At 42.1% G+C, this 17502-nt stretch overlaps 1 protein-coding gene across 1 annotated transcript in view; it reads left to right on the top strand.

Annotated features, from left to right (window-relative positions):
- The window catches only part of LOC120989164, a 122424-nt gene that overhangs the window by 33629 nt on the left and 71293 nt on the right, over positions 1-17502 (top strand). Inside the window, exon 2 of the mRNA XM_040417124.1 lies at positions 15771-16217. Within this exon, the coding sequence (XP_040273058.1) occupies positions 15809-16217 (409 nt within the window). The 5' untranslated portion in view covers positions 15771-15808. The remainder of the gene's footprint in view (positions 1-15770; positions 16218-17502) is intronic.

Genomic DNA, 17502 nt, shown 5'->3' with positions numbered 1-17502 from the left:
CTTAGTCTGACAGTTATATTGTGTAATAATAGGCAGTATTTCAAAATGTTCCCCATCATTCTTCTCTCCATTTTCATTCTCACATCTCTTGTTCTTAATTAATTCCTGTCTTTCTAATTCAGCTATTATTGTTTTTTGTTCTATTAACCTATTCCTACTGTAACCTTTTGATTTAAATTTATGTTGTAGTTCCTCTGCTTCTTTCTCATAAGCCTCCCTTTTTGTACAGTTTCTTTTTATTCGCATAAATTGGCTCTTAGGTATATTTTTACAGCCACTGGGGGAGATGACAACTATCTCGTGAAATAAAACTATTCACATCTGTGGGTTTATTATATGTCCTTGTACATATTTTATCCTTCTATATATGAATAGTTAAGTCTAAAAAATGAATCTCCCTTGTACTAAACATTTTTGTAAATTCCAAATAAAATTAATTTTTATTTAATTCTTTAAAAAATTGCACTAATTCTGCTTTCCCTCCCCCCAAATAAAAACCACATCGTCTATAAAACATTTCCAGAGGACGAGATTCGCGCTGAGCTCGCCATTGGGGTGGATCACTTCATGTTCCCACCGCCCCACATATAAAATTGCAAACCCCGGTGAGAATCTCGTTCCCATCGCAGTACCCCACTGCTGAAGGTAAAAAGTATCCTCAAAAATAAAATAATTTTTCTTTAAAATAGACATTATGCACTCCCCTATGAAATCGATTTGCTCTCTAGGTAGTTCTCCCTGTTTTTCTAAAAATAATTTTGCAGCTTCATATCCTTTCTCATTTTCTATTATAGTATAAAGTGATTTTACATCAAGTGTACCGATAATATAATAAGATCTCCATTCTATTTCATTTAATATCTGTAAAATGTGCTTAGTGTCTTTCAAATAGATCAGTAACATCTGGCACAAGGCTGTAAGTGGAAATCCACATACCTCGAGAAATTGTTGGTTAAACATTCAGTGCTGATACAATAAGTCTACCAGGCGGTTCCATTGTGCTTTAATGGATTTTAGCATTATGGTGGAAGGCCTGTCTGATTTCTACAAATTCTGGCTCCTTTTTTATTTAATATACCTTGTTTTTTGCCCCTTTGTATTAATCGATTTAATTCTTTTTTATATGTTTCTGTATAATGATGTTGTTATTCTCTTGAATCGTCGTCACAGCTTCCCTCTCCACTTTTGATATATATTGCTCATATATTGTGATCTTTTGGATTTTTTGGGACCTTTTACTTTCCGTATATCTTTTACTACTAGGTTCATAAATGTGTTAAAAGACTGAGAGTACTCCTGTATCGGGTGATATCTAGACTTAAAGGGGTTCTCCGGGCTTAACCTTTTTTTTCCTTTAAAAATCTAACTTGTGGAGGAAAGATTAACATCACATACTTACCTTCCACAGTGCAGCTGTTCCTTAGATCTACTCCCGGTCACGTGGTCCCTCCAGATGGATTTTCTTGGCCTCTGGCTGAAGTCCGTCTTCTTATCTTCCTGTCTTCATTTCCTTTCTCCAGCATTAGACGGATCGTCACTAGTGACGTCACCGCCTCCTGCTGGAGAAAGCGGCGGCCGGCAGTCTTCACAGCGAACTAGGCTGAATACTAGTGCGCAGTGCGCATGGGGGCACTGTGGACGTCACTATTATGGGGGCACTGTGGACATCACTGTTATGAGGTCACTCTGGACATCACTGTTATGGACGCACTCTGGATGTCACTGTTATGGATGCACTGTGGATGTCACTGTTATGGTAGCAATGTTGATGTCACTGTTATGGGGGCACTGTGGATGTCACTGTTATGGGGCACTGTGGATGTCATTGTCATGGGGGCACTGTGGATGTCATTGTTATGGGGGCACTGTAGATGTCACTGTTATGGGGGCACTGTGGACTTAATTGGATGTCACTGTTATGGGGACACTGTGGATGTCACTGTTATGGGAGCAATGTGGATGTCACTGTTATGGGGGCACTGTGGATGTCACTGTTATGGAGACACTGTGGACGTCACTATTATGGGAGCAATGTGGGCGGGGTGTTAGGAGCACATAAAAATAATTTTGATTTTGGGACCGGACAACCTCTTTAAGTTTCAAGTCAGTATGTTTATAGTTATTATTAAACTCCTCCTTCTTAATATCATTATGACCTCTTTATTTTTTTCTTTTTTTTTTTCTTCTAATATATGAAGAAAAAATTTAGCATATTAATGCTAATCTCCTCATGAATTTTCGTATCCATATGAACGCCTCAAATTTATTAAAAAATGTTGTCGGGCGCAAAATTCAAGCCTTTCTCTAGTATTTTTAATTTCCCTTCCTTGAGTGTATATTTACTCAAATTATAAACCTTTTGTCCCTATTGTTTCATTGGTTCATTTGATGATAACTTATTTTTGTTGAGTTTCCCTCCCCTACTTCCCCTTTTGTATTTCCTTTACTTCTGGCCTGAAAAAAATCCTGTTTTACTCTTTTTCTTACCACTACTATCTTCTTATTCTCCTTGTCTCTTTGTTTGTTAACCTCTTCACCCTCTATCTCTTTCTCTTCCTTTTTATCTATCTCTTTCTTTCTATTATTCTTTTCTCCTTTCATCATTATATTCAATGCTCTTTCTTGTACAACATTTTTCTCTTCTTTTTCCTTATCATCATTAACATTTTTTGGTGTATCATTTTGCGATCTCTGATGTTGTTGCTGGACTACATCCTCAATACTCTCCTCACTACAATCAGTTAACACATCAAATCGATTACTGTTTTGTACATTAGATTCATCTTTTCTTTTTATTAGAATTTCTGGGGTTAGTGGGGTTCTATAGTTTAGGTAGTTATCTTCTTCTTGTTCATTATGTATAGTAATAATGGATGAGATTTCTTACATATCATTATTCCAACTTTGTGTAAATTCATCTACTTTTTTAAATGAATTGGGGATTATGGACTCTTGATGCTCTACTGGATTTTAGGGGAGGGCATCACAATTAAATTTCCTAATTTTCTTCTCCCTTATTTCCTCTTCCTTTTGGTGTAACCTCCTTTTTATATTTTCTACTATCTGTTTTATACTCATATGGTCTTCCCATGGACTTAATTTCTCAAATGTTACCATGATCTCTCTATTTGTTCTCATTAATTTTTCTCTTCTTTTATTATATAATACATTTAGTTGCATTCCTTGAAAATTCATGAAACATACATTCCCATTCATTGGTTACACTATTTTTCCACTTTTAATCCTTTGGGTATTATATCCCATTCCAGATATTTCTCCAATGAGGTGATTTCCCATAGATCTTTCATTTCTACAATGAGTAACTGCTCTAAATCTTTCAATGTGTGTTTAATCTGTATAAATTGTACACTATTATCTTTATTTAGGGATCCAGATTGTCTCTTATACAGTCCTGATCAAAAGTTTAAGACCACTTGAAAAATGGCAAAAAATCATATTTTACATTGTTGGATTTTAACAAAGTTCCTAATAGAGATTCAACATGCAACAAGAAGAAATGAAAGTGAAACAAAACTTTTTTTGAGCATTCAATTAATTGAAAATAACGATTAAACTGAAACAGGCTGTTTTTCAGCTGATCAAAAGTTTAGGACCACATGCCTTTAAAAGGCCAAATCTGTGCAAAGCTGTGGATTCATTGTCATTTTCTGTCAGGTAGTCACACGTTGTGATGCCAAAGGCAAAAAAACTCGTCCCTTTTGAACGTGGTCGGGATGTTGAACTGCATAAGCAGGGTCTCTCACAGTGCGCCATCGCTGCTGAGGTGGGACGCAGTAAGACAGTCATTTGGAATTTCTTAAATGATCCTGAGGGTTATAGAACAAAAAAGTCAAGTGGAGGACCCAAAAAAATGTCACCAGCACTGAGCCGGAGGATCCAATTGGCTGTCCGTCAAGACACTAGACGATCCTCGACCCAAATTAAGGCCCTTAATGGTGCTAACTGCAGCCCCATAACCATCAGACCCTGAAGGGCTTCAAAAACAAAAAAACGTCTTCAAAGACCTCGTCTCCCTGAACGCCACAGAACTGCTTGTTTGGACTTTGCAAGAGAGCACCAAACATGGGACATTCAAAGGTGGAAGAAAGTTTTATTCTCTGATGAGAAAAAATGTAACCTTGATGGTCCTGATGGTTTCCAACGTTACTGGCATGACAAGCAGATCCCACCTGAGATGTATTCTACGCGCCACAGTGGAGGGGGTGCCATAATGGTCTGCGGTGCTTTTTCCTTCAGTGGAACAATGGAGCTTCAGGAAGTGCAGGGGCGTCAAACGGCCGCTGGCTATGTCCAGATGTTGCAGAGAGCATTCCTCATGACTGAGGGCCCTCGTCTGTGTGGTAACGACTGGGTTTTTCAACAGGACAATGCTACAGTACACAATGCCCGCAGAACAAGGGACTTCTTCCAGGAGAATAACAAACCTTCTTTTGGCCCATCCTGCGTGTTCACCTGATCTAAATCCAATTGAGAACCTTTGGGGATAGATGGCAAGGGAAGTTTACAAAAATGGACAACAGTTCCAGACAGTAGATGGCCTTCGTGCGGCCGTCTTCACCACTTGGAGAAATGTTCCCACTCACCTCATGGAAACGCTTGCATCAAGCATGCCGAAACAAATTTTTGAAGTAATCAACAATAACGGCGGAGCTACTCACTACTGAGTTCATGTTTGGAAGTTGGATTTCAGTTTTGGGGTGTTTAGTTTTTTTTTGGAGGTGTGGTCCTAAACTTTTGATCAGCTGAAAAACAGCCTGCTTCAGTTTATTCAATGTTTTCATTAAATTGAATGCTCAAAAAATGTTTTGTCTGACTCCCATTTCTTCTTGTTGCATGTTGAAGCTCTACTTGGAACCTTGTTAAGATCCAGCCAAGCTAAATATGATTTTTTGCCATTTTTTAAGTGGTCTTAAACTTTTGATCAGGACTGTATGACCAAAAGAACGTTTGTACTTTTTGGATACGTTCCTTTCTGTCCCACCATAATTCTGACATATTTCTTAATTGTGAATTAATTGCTTTACTGTCGAGGGTATAGCTGCCGTAGTGTATTGCGATAATTGAAACACTGTACTTAAAAACGATATTACACTGGCGCTTTTATCCTCTATGCCCTATCACTGAGGCTGCGGTACCGCATCAGTTCCAGTGCTGCTGCAAAAAACTAATATCAATAATAAGAGGATTGGTACACGCAGTAAAGTGACAGAAAAGTTCAAACAAGTACATATATATATTTGTATGGATGCTGAGAATGCACGTTTTACCTCTACTTATGGTATTGTTGGGAGTGTGGGGTATTGTCGGGCGGAACCAGATTATTGTTATTAGTAATCCTAAAAACATGACAAGCTGGGGGGTTGTGAGGAAAGGAGTTGAGAAACACTGCTCTAGACTAATATATATCAAGTCAGTGCTCTACCAGTCCACAGCCAGATGAAACCCTGTCGCATGTTGGTTATACTGGTGCCTGAAAGATGACCTTCTAATCCAATGTGACTGAGTAGTTTAGGGGCAGTCAAACAGAAATGCATTGTGCACTGCAATATATAATATTGATGGCCTATCTGCCAATCTTCTGGTATCTTCCCCTCTTCTTTCAAACATTCAGTCATAACCCCCCCCCCCCCCCAAAAAAAATAAAAAATTGTCTCTAATCTCCCCTTTATCTCTAAACTCCAAGTCTACTCTTGCATCATCCATTAGTCTCTGCTAACTCTCTCCTTGATCTATTACAATCTGCATTCTACAGAAACTGCCCTCACCAAAGTGACCAATGACCTCCTGACAGATAAATACGGAACTACTTTTTACAAATTCTTCTTGATCTCTCAGCAGCATTTGTCACTATAGATCACCATTTCCTCTTCACCATACTTCAATCTATTGGCCTTTAGGACACCATTCTCTCTTGGTTTTCTTCTATTTCCCCTCCTCTCCCTCTTGCTGTTGGGGTTCCTCAGGGTTCAGTCCTAGATCCTCTCCTGTTTTCTCTCTACACAGCCCCTATTGGACAGACTATGAACAGATTTGGTTTTTAGTGCCTCTTCTATGTCGATGACACCGTGACCCAGCTATACACTTCTTCACATGACATCAACCCAGCTGTACTACAGAACACCAGTGACGGCCTGTCCACTGTCTCTAACATCATGTCCTCTCTATATCTGAAATGCATTCTTTCAAAAACTGAACTACAGTTTTTTTCTCCATCTGCTAACCTATCTAAACCTGATATCTCCATCTCAGTGTAAGGCCCTACCACCACGCTTAGACAGCCCACTGTCTCTGTGTTATATTTGACACTGATCTTTCCTTTACAATCTATATTCAATCTCTTGCCTGCTCATACCATCTGCACCTCAAAAACATCTCTAGAATCCACCCTTTCCTTACTGTGGTAACAACAAAGACTATCATTGCTCTGACCCATTCCCATCTCAATTACTGTAACTCAGTACTAATTGGTCTCCCCTTCACCAGCCTCTCCCCTCTCTAATCTATTCAGGCTCATTTATCTGTCTAACCGCTATTCTGATGCTTCCAACCTGTGCCAATCATTGCACTGGTTACCCATAATGTACAGGATTTAATTTAAACTGGTCATTCTCACCCACAAAGCTCTCCACAGTGCTGCATCCCCCAACATCTCCTTTCTCACTTTTTACTAACATCCTACCCATGCTCTCTGTTCGCCAATGATTTAGGACTAACACCCACCATAATCTGAACCTCTCACTCCTGTCTCCAAGACTTCTCCTGAGCTGCACCAGTTCTCTGGAATGCCCTACCCCAAGCAACTAGGTTAATTCATACAGTGCCTTGCAAAAGTATTCACCCCCTTGACTTTTTTTGTATTTTCTTACATTACAGCCTTAAGTTCAATGTTTTATTAATCAGAATTTTATGTGATGGATCAGAACACAATATTCTAGTGAAATGATGTCCACCTGTGTGCAATCTAAGTGTCACATGATCTGTCATTACATATACACACCTTTTTTGAAAGGCCCCAGGGGCTGCAACACCTAAGCAAGAGGCGTCACTAACCAAACACTGCCATGAAGACCAAGGAACTCTCCAAACAAGTAAGCGGCAATGTTGTTGAGAAATACAAGTCAGGGTTAGGTCATAAAAAATATCCAAATCTTTGATGATCCCCAGGAGCACCATCAAATCTATCATAACCAAATGGAAAGAACATGGCACGACAGCAAACCTGCCAAGAGACGGCCGTCCACCAAAACTCACGGACCGGGCAAGAAGGGCATTAATCAGAGAGGCAGCACAGAGACCTAAGGTAACCCTGGAGGAGCTGCAGAGTTCCACAGCAGAGACTGGAGTATCTGAACATAGGATGACAATAAGCCGTGCGTTCTATAGAGTTGGGCTTTACGGCAGGGTGGCCAGAAGAAAGCCATTACTTTCAGCTAAAAACAAAAAGGCACGTTGCGAGTTTGTGAAAAGACATGTGGGAGACTCCCAAAATGTATGGAGGAAGGTGCTCTGGTCTGATGAGACTAAAATTTCGCTTTTCGGCCATCAAAGAAAAAGCTATGTCTGGAGCAAACCCAACAGATCACATTACCCAAAGAACACCATCCTCACAGTGAAACATGGTGGTGGCAGCATCATGCTGTGGGGATGTTTTTAGCAGCCGGGACTGGGAAACTGGTCAGAGTTGAGGGAAAGATAGATGGTGCTAAATACCGGGATATTCTTGAGCAAAACCTGTACCACTCTGTGCGTGATTTGAGACTAGGACGGAGGTTCACCTTCCAGCAGGACAATGACCCCAAACACACTGCTAAAGCAACACTTGAGTGGTTTAAGGGGAAACATGTAAATGTGTTGGAATGGCCTAGTCAAAGCCCAGATCTCAATCCAATAGAAAATCTGTGGTCAGACTTAAAGATTGCTGCTCACAAGCGCAAACCATCCAACTTGAAGGAGCTGGAGCAGTTTTGCAAGGAGGAATGGGCAAAAATCCCAGTGGTAAGATGTGGCAAGCTCATAGAGACTTATACAAAGCGAGTTGGAGCTGTGATTGCCGCAAAAGGTGGCTCTGCAAAGCATTGACTTTAGAGGGGTGAATAGTTATGCACATTGCCTGTTTCTGTTATTTTGTCCTATTTGTTGTTTGCCTTACAATAAAAAAAAAAATATTATCTTCAAAGTTGTGGGCATGTTCTGTAAATTAAATGATGCAAATCCTCAAACAATCCATGTTAATTCAAGATTGTGAGGCACCAAAATATGAAAGAAGTAAAGGGGTGAATACTTTTGCAAGGCACTGTAACATCCTCAGTTTTTGGTTCTCCCTAAAAACACATCTTTTTAGGTTAGCCTAATACATCTCTTGATCTAAGTCTCCAACATTCACTGCCCTGCCATCCCTTCAGCATAATTCTTCTGAACCTAATCCATCATCAAAAATAGACAACCCATGCACTCAGAAGTAATGTTGAGCGAACCTGAACTGCAAAGTTCGGGTCCGTACCGAACTTTGCGAGTTTGGGTACCCAGACCCGAACCCGAACTTTGCAGCAAAAGTTCGGGTTCGAGTTCAGTGTTCAGGCATTTAATAAAGCTTGTTGAAAGGCTGCAGGGCAGCCAATCAACAAGCTTTTAAGCTGTGGGCACTTAGAAGCCATCACAACCATGTCTAGTAATGGCATGGCTGTTATTGGCCTGTGCATCATGTGACCCAGCCTTTATACAAGCTGGATCACGTGTAGCACTGCCAATCGGCTCTGAGAAGTGCAGGGACAGGAAGCAGGCAGCTGAAGGGAGAGTGTTAGGGAGAGTGTTAGGAATTTTATATGGTTATTTATTCTGTGGGTGATCTATAGTGATTTTTTTCGTGGGTGCTATACTCCAGCTTTGCACCCCTGACACAGGAATATAATAATTTATCTGGCTGTTAATTCAGTGGGTGCAATGCACCATCTTTGCACCCCTAACACAAAAATATAATAGTTATAATAGTTATTTCAGTGGGTGACATATTTTTTTGTGTGAGGTACACCTGCACTGCATCCGTGACAGGGAAATTAATATAGTTAATTCGTCTGTTAGTTCGGTAGGTGACCTCAAAGAATGAGGAGAGCATCAAATAAGGGAGGTGGCCCTGGTCGTGGTGCTGCTGGTGTTGGTGGAGCTCCTGTTGCAGGGGGAGGACGTGGTCGATCTGTGCCAGCTACACGCCCAAATGAAACACCTTCCTCAGGTGCATGTAAGCGACAGAACGTTCAACGTTATTTTGTAGGCCCGAACACCGGTGTACGAATGGTGAGGCCAGAACAAGTAGAGGCGGTAGTAGATTGGGTGGCTAACAGTGTCTCCAGTTCCTTCACATTGTCTCCCACCCTGTCCCCTGCTGAAATTTCAGAGTTGGCACCTGAAGCACATGGGCATCTGTCTTTCACCTCACCCCCTTGCAAATCAATCAAGCAATCTGAGCCCCAAGTCATGCAGCAATCTCTTATGCTTTATGATGACTCTGCTGGCAGGGTTTCCATAGGCCATCCACCTAGCCCTGCCCCAGAAGTGGAAGAGATTAAGTGCACTGATGCCCAACCACTTATGTTTCAGAATGTGGACATGGGCCGACCACCGCAGCATGTCTCTGATAATTACGAAGCCAACTGCTGCAGCTTTCTGCAGTGTGCAGACCGGCAAGGAGAGAAGGGGTGAAGAGTGGGTGGAAGATGATGTGGAGGATGATGAGGTCCTAGACCCCACATGGAATCAAGGTCATGCGAGTGATGTGTGCACTGTGGAGGAAGAGGTGGTGGTCACACAGTGCCAGCCACACAGCAAAAGAGGCAGCAGGGTGCAAAAGTAGAGTGCCTGTCCCCTAGCCAGTACGCCTGCTACTGTCCACCCCACCCAGGGACTGAGCACACCAAAGCCAGCTCCAAGGAGTTCCCTGGCGTGACAGTTGTTCAGACAATGTGCTGACGACAAGACGCAAGTGGTTTGCACGCTGTGCAATCGGAGCCTGAAGCGAGGCATAAATGTTCTAAACCTGAGCACCACCTGCATGACCAGGCATCTAAATGCAAAGAACGAGTTGCATTGGAGTACCCACCTCAAAAACCACGAAAGATCTCAGGCTCCTTCTGTTCCATCTTCTGCTGTAGTCTCGTCCTCCCCCTCCCCCTCTGGAGTGACAGTGGCAAACAGAGGATGTGGCAGCAACACCATCACCAAGCATCTCCACACTGTCCCATGGAAGCGTACAGCTGTTCACCCCCCAAACACTGGAGTGAAAGAGGAAGTACCCCCCTATCCACCAGCGATCCCTGGCCCTGAATGCCAGCATTTTAAAATTTCTGGCCTTTGAAATGCTGTCATTCCATCTGGTGGAGACGGAGACTTTTAAAAACCTTATGGCGGTGGCTGTCCCACAGTACGTGGTTCCCAGCCACCACTACTTTTCCAGGGGAGCCATCCCTGCCCTGCACAACCAAGTGGGGGACAAAATCAGGTGAGCACTGCGCAACGTCATCTGTGGCACAGTCCACATAACCACCAATTATTGGACCAGTAAGCAAGGGCAGGGACGTTATATCTCCCTAACGGCACACTGGGTAAATGCAGTGGCATCTGGGCCTGAGGCGGAAAGCAGTTTGGCGCATGTCCTTCTGCCACCGATGATTGCAGGACGTTTCTCGTTGCCTCCTACTCCGCTTCCTCCTCTACCGCCTCATCATCCGGTCAGCCTTACACCTGCACCACCAACTTTAGCACAGCCAGGGGTCAACAACAGCAGGCAGTTTTGAAACTTATTTGTTTGGGGGGAAAACCTCACACCGTGCAGAAGCTGTGGACAGGCATGGAACAATAGACTGATGAGTGGTTGGTGCCAGTGAGCCTCAAGCCCATCCTGGTGGTGTGCAATAACGGGCAAAATCTCATAGCAGCTCTGGGCCTAGCCGGTTTGATGCACATCCCCTGCCTGGTGCATGTGCTGAATTTGGTGGTGCAGAGGTTCCTGAAAAATCACTCCGATATGTCAGAGCTGCTGCAGAAAGTGTGGGCCGTCTGTGCACGCTCTCGGCGTTCTCACGCTGTCTGACCTGCAGCATAACTTCGGCCTTCCCGCTCACCACCTCATATGCGATGTACCCACAAGGTGTAATTCCACCTTGCACATGCTGACAGTGGAGTTTCAGCTGCAGCATGCACAGGTGAGTTGCTCTGTGGAACAGCACCACTTCACCACTAACGAGTGGGCCTCCATGCAGGACGTGTGTGCCGTGTTGCACTGTTTTGAGTACTCCACCAACATGGCCAGTGCCGATGAAGCCGTCCTCAGCGTTATTATACCACTTCTATGTCTCCTTGAAAAAATGCTTTGGGCGATGATGGAAGAGGATGTGGCACAGGAGGAAGAGGGATAATTTCCACGGTTAACAGGCTAGTTATTCACAAGTGACTCGGAAGGTGGGTTCCTGCACCAACAGAGGCCAGGTACACAACTTTCCAGCAAGGTCACAGTTCAGGAGGATGAGAAGGAGGAACCGTGTTCACAGCAGGGTAGCACCCAAAGCAGCTCATGCGCATCAATGCAGCGTGGCTGGGGGGATACAGAGGACACAGGCGATACACCTCCCACAGAGGATAGCTTGTAGTTGCCTCTGGGCCGCCTGGCACACATGAACGAGTACATGCTGCAGTGCCTGCGCAACGACCGCCGAGTTGCCCACATTCTAACCAGTGCTGATTACTAGGTGGCCACCCTGCTGTATCCCCGCTACAAGGACAATGTGCCGTCCTTAATTATGTCACTGGAGCGTGATCGGAAGATGCGCGGGTACAAGTGCATGCTGGTAGGCGCTGCTGATGGCATTTCCACCTGACAGCGGGGGCTCAGTGGAAGCGCAAGGCGAAGGTAGAGGAGGAGGGTTAGCAGGGCTGAAATGTGGAAAACATTTGGCAGCACGCCACAACAACCAGCACCACCAGCTGGAGTTGCTGGCCTGCCCTGCGGCCAGTGTATTGTCCGAACGTGTGTTTAGCACGGCAGAGGGGGTGATCACAGACAAGCACAGCCGTCTGTCCACAGCCAACATGGACAAGCCCACGTTCTTTAAAATGAACCAGGCATGGATCCCACAGGACTTGTCCGTACCTTGTGCTGAATAGTCAAGTATACCGGCTGCACCCAGCCATTGTTATACTCCTCTTTGCATTCTCTTTTCCATTTCCCAATGTTTTGGGGCCTTCCTGAATTTATAAATAAATAAATAAATAAAGGGGGGGAAACAAAAACAGTCTTGGCTATCTCCTACTCCTCCACCACCACTTCCACCTACACTGCCACGTCTACCGCCTCCTCAACCCCCTACTCCGCTTTGACCTCCACCTCCTAGTTCGAGATTATTATTTTTTAATTTTTTTATATTCTATGATATTTTAAGTCATTTCCCTATCCACATTTGTTTGCAGGGCAATTGTCCTGCTCTGACCCCCATTTTGTTTCTTTTTGCCCTTACTATGACTATTTTAGTGCACCAAAGTTTGGGTTCAATGGGTCAATGGGGTCTGGGTTCGGGTTCGAGTTCGGGTCCTGAACCCGAAATTTGACCCGAAGTTTGGCCGAACCCGGCAAACCCGAACATTCACGGGTCTGCTCATGCCTATTCAGAAGCACTACAAATATCGGGTGTTGATGGCTCGTGCAGCCTTATATCCACTACCCTATTGTGTTAAGATGGCTGGACCACTGTACAAATAAAGCACTTATTCCCTTCTATGTCACCCCTATCTTCTCATAGATTGTGGGCTCTTGTGATGAGGGTCCTCATTCTTGTTGTTTTAATCATTGACTTGTTTGTTAGGGTATATTCACACTTGCATTGCTGGATCCGGCAATCTGTATGCAATCTGTATGCAAACGGAAACCATTTGTAGATGGATCTGGATGCGGATCGGTCTTACAAATGCATTGCAATACCATCCCGTTTTTCCGGATTAAATTTTTTTACATTTTTTAAAGGTCTGCGCATGTGCAGACCGGAAGACCAGATCCGGCACTAATACATTCCAATGGAAAAAAATGCTGGATCCAGCATTCCGGCAAGTGTTCAGGATTTTTGGCCTGAGAGAAAAATGCAGCATGCTGCAGTTTTTTCACCGTCCAAATACCGTAAAAGGACTGAACTCAAGACATCCTGATGCATCCTGAATGGATTGCTTTCCATTCAGAATGCATTAGGATAAAACTGATTAGTTTTTTTTCGGTATTGAGTCCCTAGGACGGAACTCAATATTGGAATACTTTGATGCAAGTGTGAAAGTACCCTTACTATGTTATTTCTGGCTCTGTTTGTACCTGAACCCCCTTATTGTAAAGCGCTGTGGAATATATTGGCACTATATAAAGAAAGATTATTATTATTATTATTATTAATAATATTGTTTTTAGAGTGTTCTTATTTAGTAGGTTTAGTAGTTACTTGGAGCCTTTTTAAAGGGCCCTTTTACATTGCCCCATGCATATGTAAAAGTGATCGGGAGGAAAATGTTTGTTATAGATCACTGCCCTACTGAGGTGCAGTAGAGATGGATTTACATGCAACAATCATCTCTCTTGTATGGGGATGAACAAATGCTACTGTGATCATCCTTCCCTATGCAGACTCATTTCTTGTGGCCAGCACATCACTGTTTACATCGGGTTAGTCTTCTGCCAACAATGATTTTAGGTGCCACATGAAAGATGCATTCAACCAATGAATCAATTGTCAGGTGACCTTTGGCACCTTTATACAGGGCAATTACGAGGAATGAGTGTTCCTCTGAAATCTCCCTCCTGATAATCGCCCGGATCAAAGGTGTGCAAAGGGTCCTTAACTCGACTGTGATATCACGTCACAAAAACCATTGAAAAATTCAAGTAGGAGTTTCTTGCACTGTTTAGTTAACTATTGTCAGGATAGGAATTGTTATATTTGTATTTTATCTGCAGATATATTCTGGTATAATTTGGTCAGGGACATATGTTTTTTGGTTAGATGAATGAAACCTATTAATGTGGCCTAATGTGGACCAAAAATTTACCTCCTTTATAGCAAGGTTTTAACCTTATTTTTTGAATTTGTACTTTTAGGTTTCACTTTTTCTATCATTCATTCTTAATTTCCGACAAAAAATATTTTTGATGTTTTTTTTAATTTAGATTTCATTTAATTTAGATTTCATTTCATAATTGTTCTAAACCGCATATTTAGAAGATGTTACTTTATTTTACTTGATTTTGTTTCTTTTTATAAGCTGGTATTCAGTGATGTATGCTGATGGGATCAGGTTGGTCCTGTACTTATACATCAGGTGAGGATATATCAGAACTGTACGTTTTTCTTGACTCTTATGCATTGCCTGTTTCTAGACCTGAGATCTTGGATAAAGACAGCATTAGTATCCGGTATTAAATTGTATTGTGCCTATTTCGCTATACATCAGAATCAGGTGAGTGATCACATTACATGCTCTTGATCATACTTCTTTCACACAACCATTACACTGCCAAGACCCCCTGAGGCTAAACTGAACCAAGGCAGAGCAGAACAGTTTTTGTAGGTATTTATGGATTTTTGAAATCACCAGAACTTTTTATAGGAATGGTTTTATAGTATAGATAGGGGCCCAGAGCCATGATGACAATTGTTGCGTTATACAGTATATTTTATAACAGTGGTCACAGCCCATCACTCAATACTTACCTGGGGACACTGGTCCAATATTCAGCATCCGGCAACACAATGAGGATAGGGGATAAGTGCCTGATTGTGGGGTTTCAACTGATGGAACCCCAACTAATCACAAGAAAAAACATCATATTTTCCCCATATGAGTGTAGTCAGGTGTGCATGCTGCTGCTTTATTCATCTGTAAGGCATAGCTGGCAATGCTATACAGAAGATTTGAGCAACAATTTGAGCACCTGATTTGAGCAACAATTTGAGCACCGGATGGCTTGTTGAGCACCTGCTCAACAAGCCATCCGTTAGACCCTCACCAAACAGACACTCTCAGTGGGTATATATTATGTTTAAATCTTGTCCCAACCCCTTTAAGTCAATTTTAAATCCCCTGCTTTGCTTGGGTAATAATAGGTTCATGAGTTGTTCCTCAATAAAAATTAAAAAAATATAAACTTTTAAGCCTAGGTTTGATTAGTGATTTCCATCAGTGATTTTGAGCCCAAACCAGGTGATGGTCAAAAACACAGAAAAGGTGCAGATCTTTCCATTATAACTTATTTCTGTGTAGCCCTCACTTCTGGTTTTGGCTCACAATCACTGATAAAAATCATTGACCAAATCAGTGAAGTGTGAACTAGGCCTTACCCAATTTAATTTAGGTATGGGAAGCTCTGCCTTAGTGCAATTGTAGGATGTTCCCCTACCAAACATAGACCTCCCGTTGGTCCTATATTACTACTTTATTTTACTTTTTCTAAAGAAAGGGACTGTCTAGTTTGCAAAAGAAAAAAAATATGATTGCACATCCCCTAAGACATGCTAATTTTGTGGGTTCCTACTATCATAGGATCATACTCCTGAGGGTCTCTGTAATGAGTTGTTACCAGTTGCAAGAATTAAATATTGAGGCTACATCATTATATTGTCACAAGAAGTCTTTGGCATTGTCTTCTTTATAATAAGAACAATACTATTTTTGGATTTGATAATCCTTCCATCTTGCTTCACATTAACACAGTATAACTCTTCTTGCAGGCTTCAGGTACACACAAACTTGAATTACTTCTGCAGTAATGGTAAACAAACATTCTGGAAGAAGGTTTTATACCATGTATCATGGGACATCGGTAAATGCAGCCTACAGTATCATCAACAATGGATTTCAAGTCTCATTGAATGGGATGTTGGGGAGAGGAGTCTATATTAGTAAAGATGTGAGGAAGGCTTCAAAATATCCAGGAGGTCAGGTAGATAAAGTGGTTTTGAAACTTAGTGTAAGGGTGGGAAAGGTTAAGAAAATTGACCGTCAAGACCACCCACTGCGGCTCACCTGGCACGATCATGGATATGACTCTGCTTGGGTGCCTCCAGGATGTGGCATGGTGCCTAGTGGCCAGGAAGAAGACTGTGTTTATGACCCTTGGAGGATCAAAGTGACTGATGTTGTGAGGGGTCCTCCTGAACACGTCCATTCTTTAAAAGGTTTAATTGCCAGAAAACAATGACATGAAGAACTTTCAAGAGCTTGAATGTGTGCTTATAACATTTTTTAACATTTACGTAAAAGTTTAACATCCAACTGGAACTGCATTTTACACTGTGTGATGTTATCATCATGTTCCAAGAGTTGCACATCCTTCACAACTCAAGCTGATCTTCATTAACCTCTTGTGACCTCAGGATTTGGTTTGCTTGCATTATAGAATTATCTACCCCTTAAAATATCTAAATGCAATAAAACATGTAAGGGGTCATTTACCAAAGCTGTACACCGGGCCTTTGGTGTAAAAGTCTCAAAATTCAGGGCAAAAGGTATTTTGAGCAAACACTTTTTGAGTTTTCCACCACTTTCTCCTTTAAGTGGGTGGAACTTATCAGAAGGCTATGAAGCCTGATATATTTACTATAGATTTATGTCAGAAAATTAAAACTGAAATCTACTCCAGCTCCTGGAGTCTTTTTTTTTTCTAGTTTCTGGTCCACGGAGTGCGACTGTTAATAAATGGTTGGATCTTCCTCCATCTGAGCTTTTACAAAGATTGTATGTGATTGCATGTGAAATGTCAGCATTTAGTAAATGACCCCCATAGTATTTCCATTTCAGCCTAAGGCAGTGGTCTCCACTATAAGGGGCTCCAGTCACAGATGTTTTAACATGCTGGAGAATAGCAAGTTGAAGACCTCTGGCTTAAGGCAACAGGTGAGGACAATAACATACAGTTGTGTCCTTCCTTACCTTCCTCTTGGCTCAGTATATCCTGGGATGTGTGGCACAAGAGGATGAGCTTTTAATAAATACTTGATTTTATGAGACTGTCACAAGATGTCTTTTACTTTCAGCTGCTATCACTCCTGACATAATATCTAAAGGGTATGTCTCCCGATATACAGGGTGGGCCATTTATATGGATACACCTTAATAAAATGGGAATGGTTGGTTATATTAACTTCCTGTTTGTGGCACATTAGTATATGTGAGGGGGGGAAACTTTTCAAGATGGGTGGTGACCATGGCGGCCATTTTGAAGTTGGCCATTTTGAATCCAACTTTTGTTTTTTCAATACGAAGAGGGTAATGTGACACATCAAACTTATTGGGAATTTCACAAGAAAAACAATGCTTGGTTTTAACGTAACTTTATTCTTTCATGAGTTATTTACAAGTTTCTGACCACTTATAAAATGTGTTTAATGTGCTGCCCATTGTGTTGGATTGTCAATGCAACCCTCTTCTCCCACTCTTCACACACTGATGATGTGTTTCCCT

This window comes from Bufo bufo, chromosome 1 (assembly GCF_905171765.1).
Source record: "Bufo bufo chromosome 1, aBufBuf1.1, whole genome shotgun sequence".
Lineage (NCBI taxonomy): Eukaryota > Metazoa > Chordata > Amphibia > Anura > Bufonidae > Bufo > Bufo bufo.
This window is presented reverse-complemented; position numbering and strand designations above follow the sequence as displayed.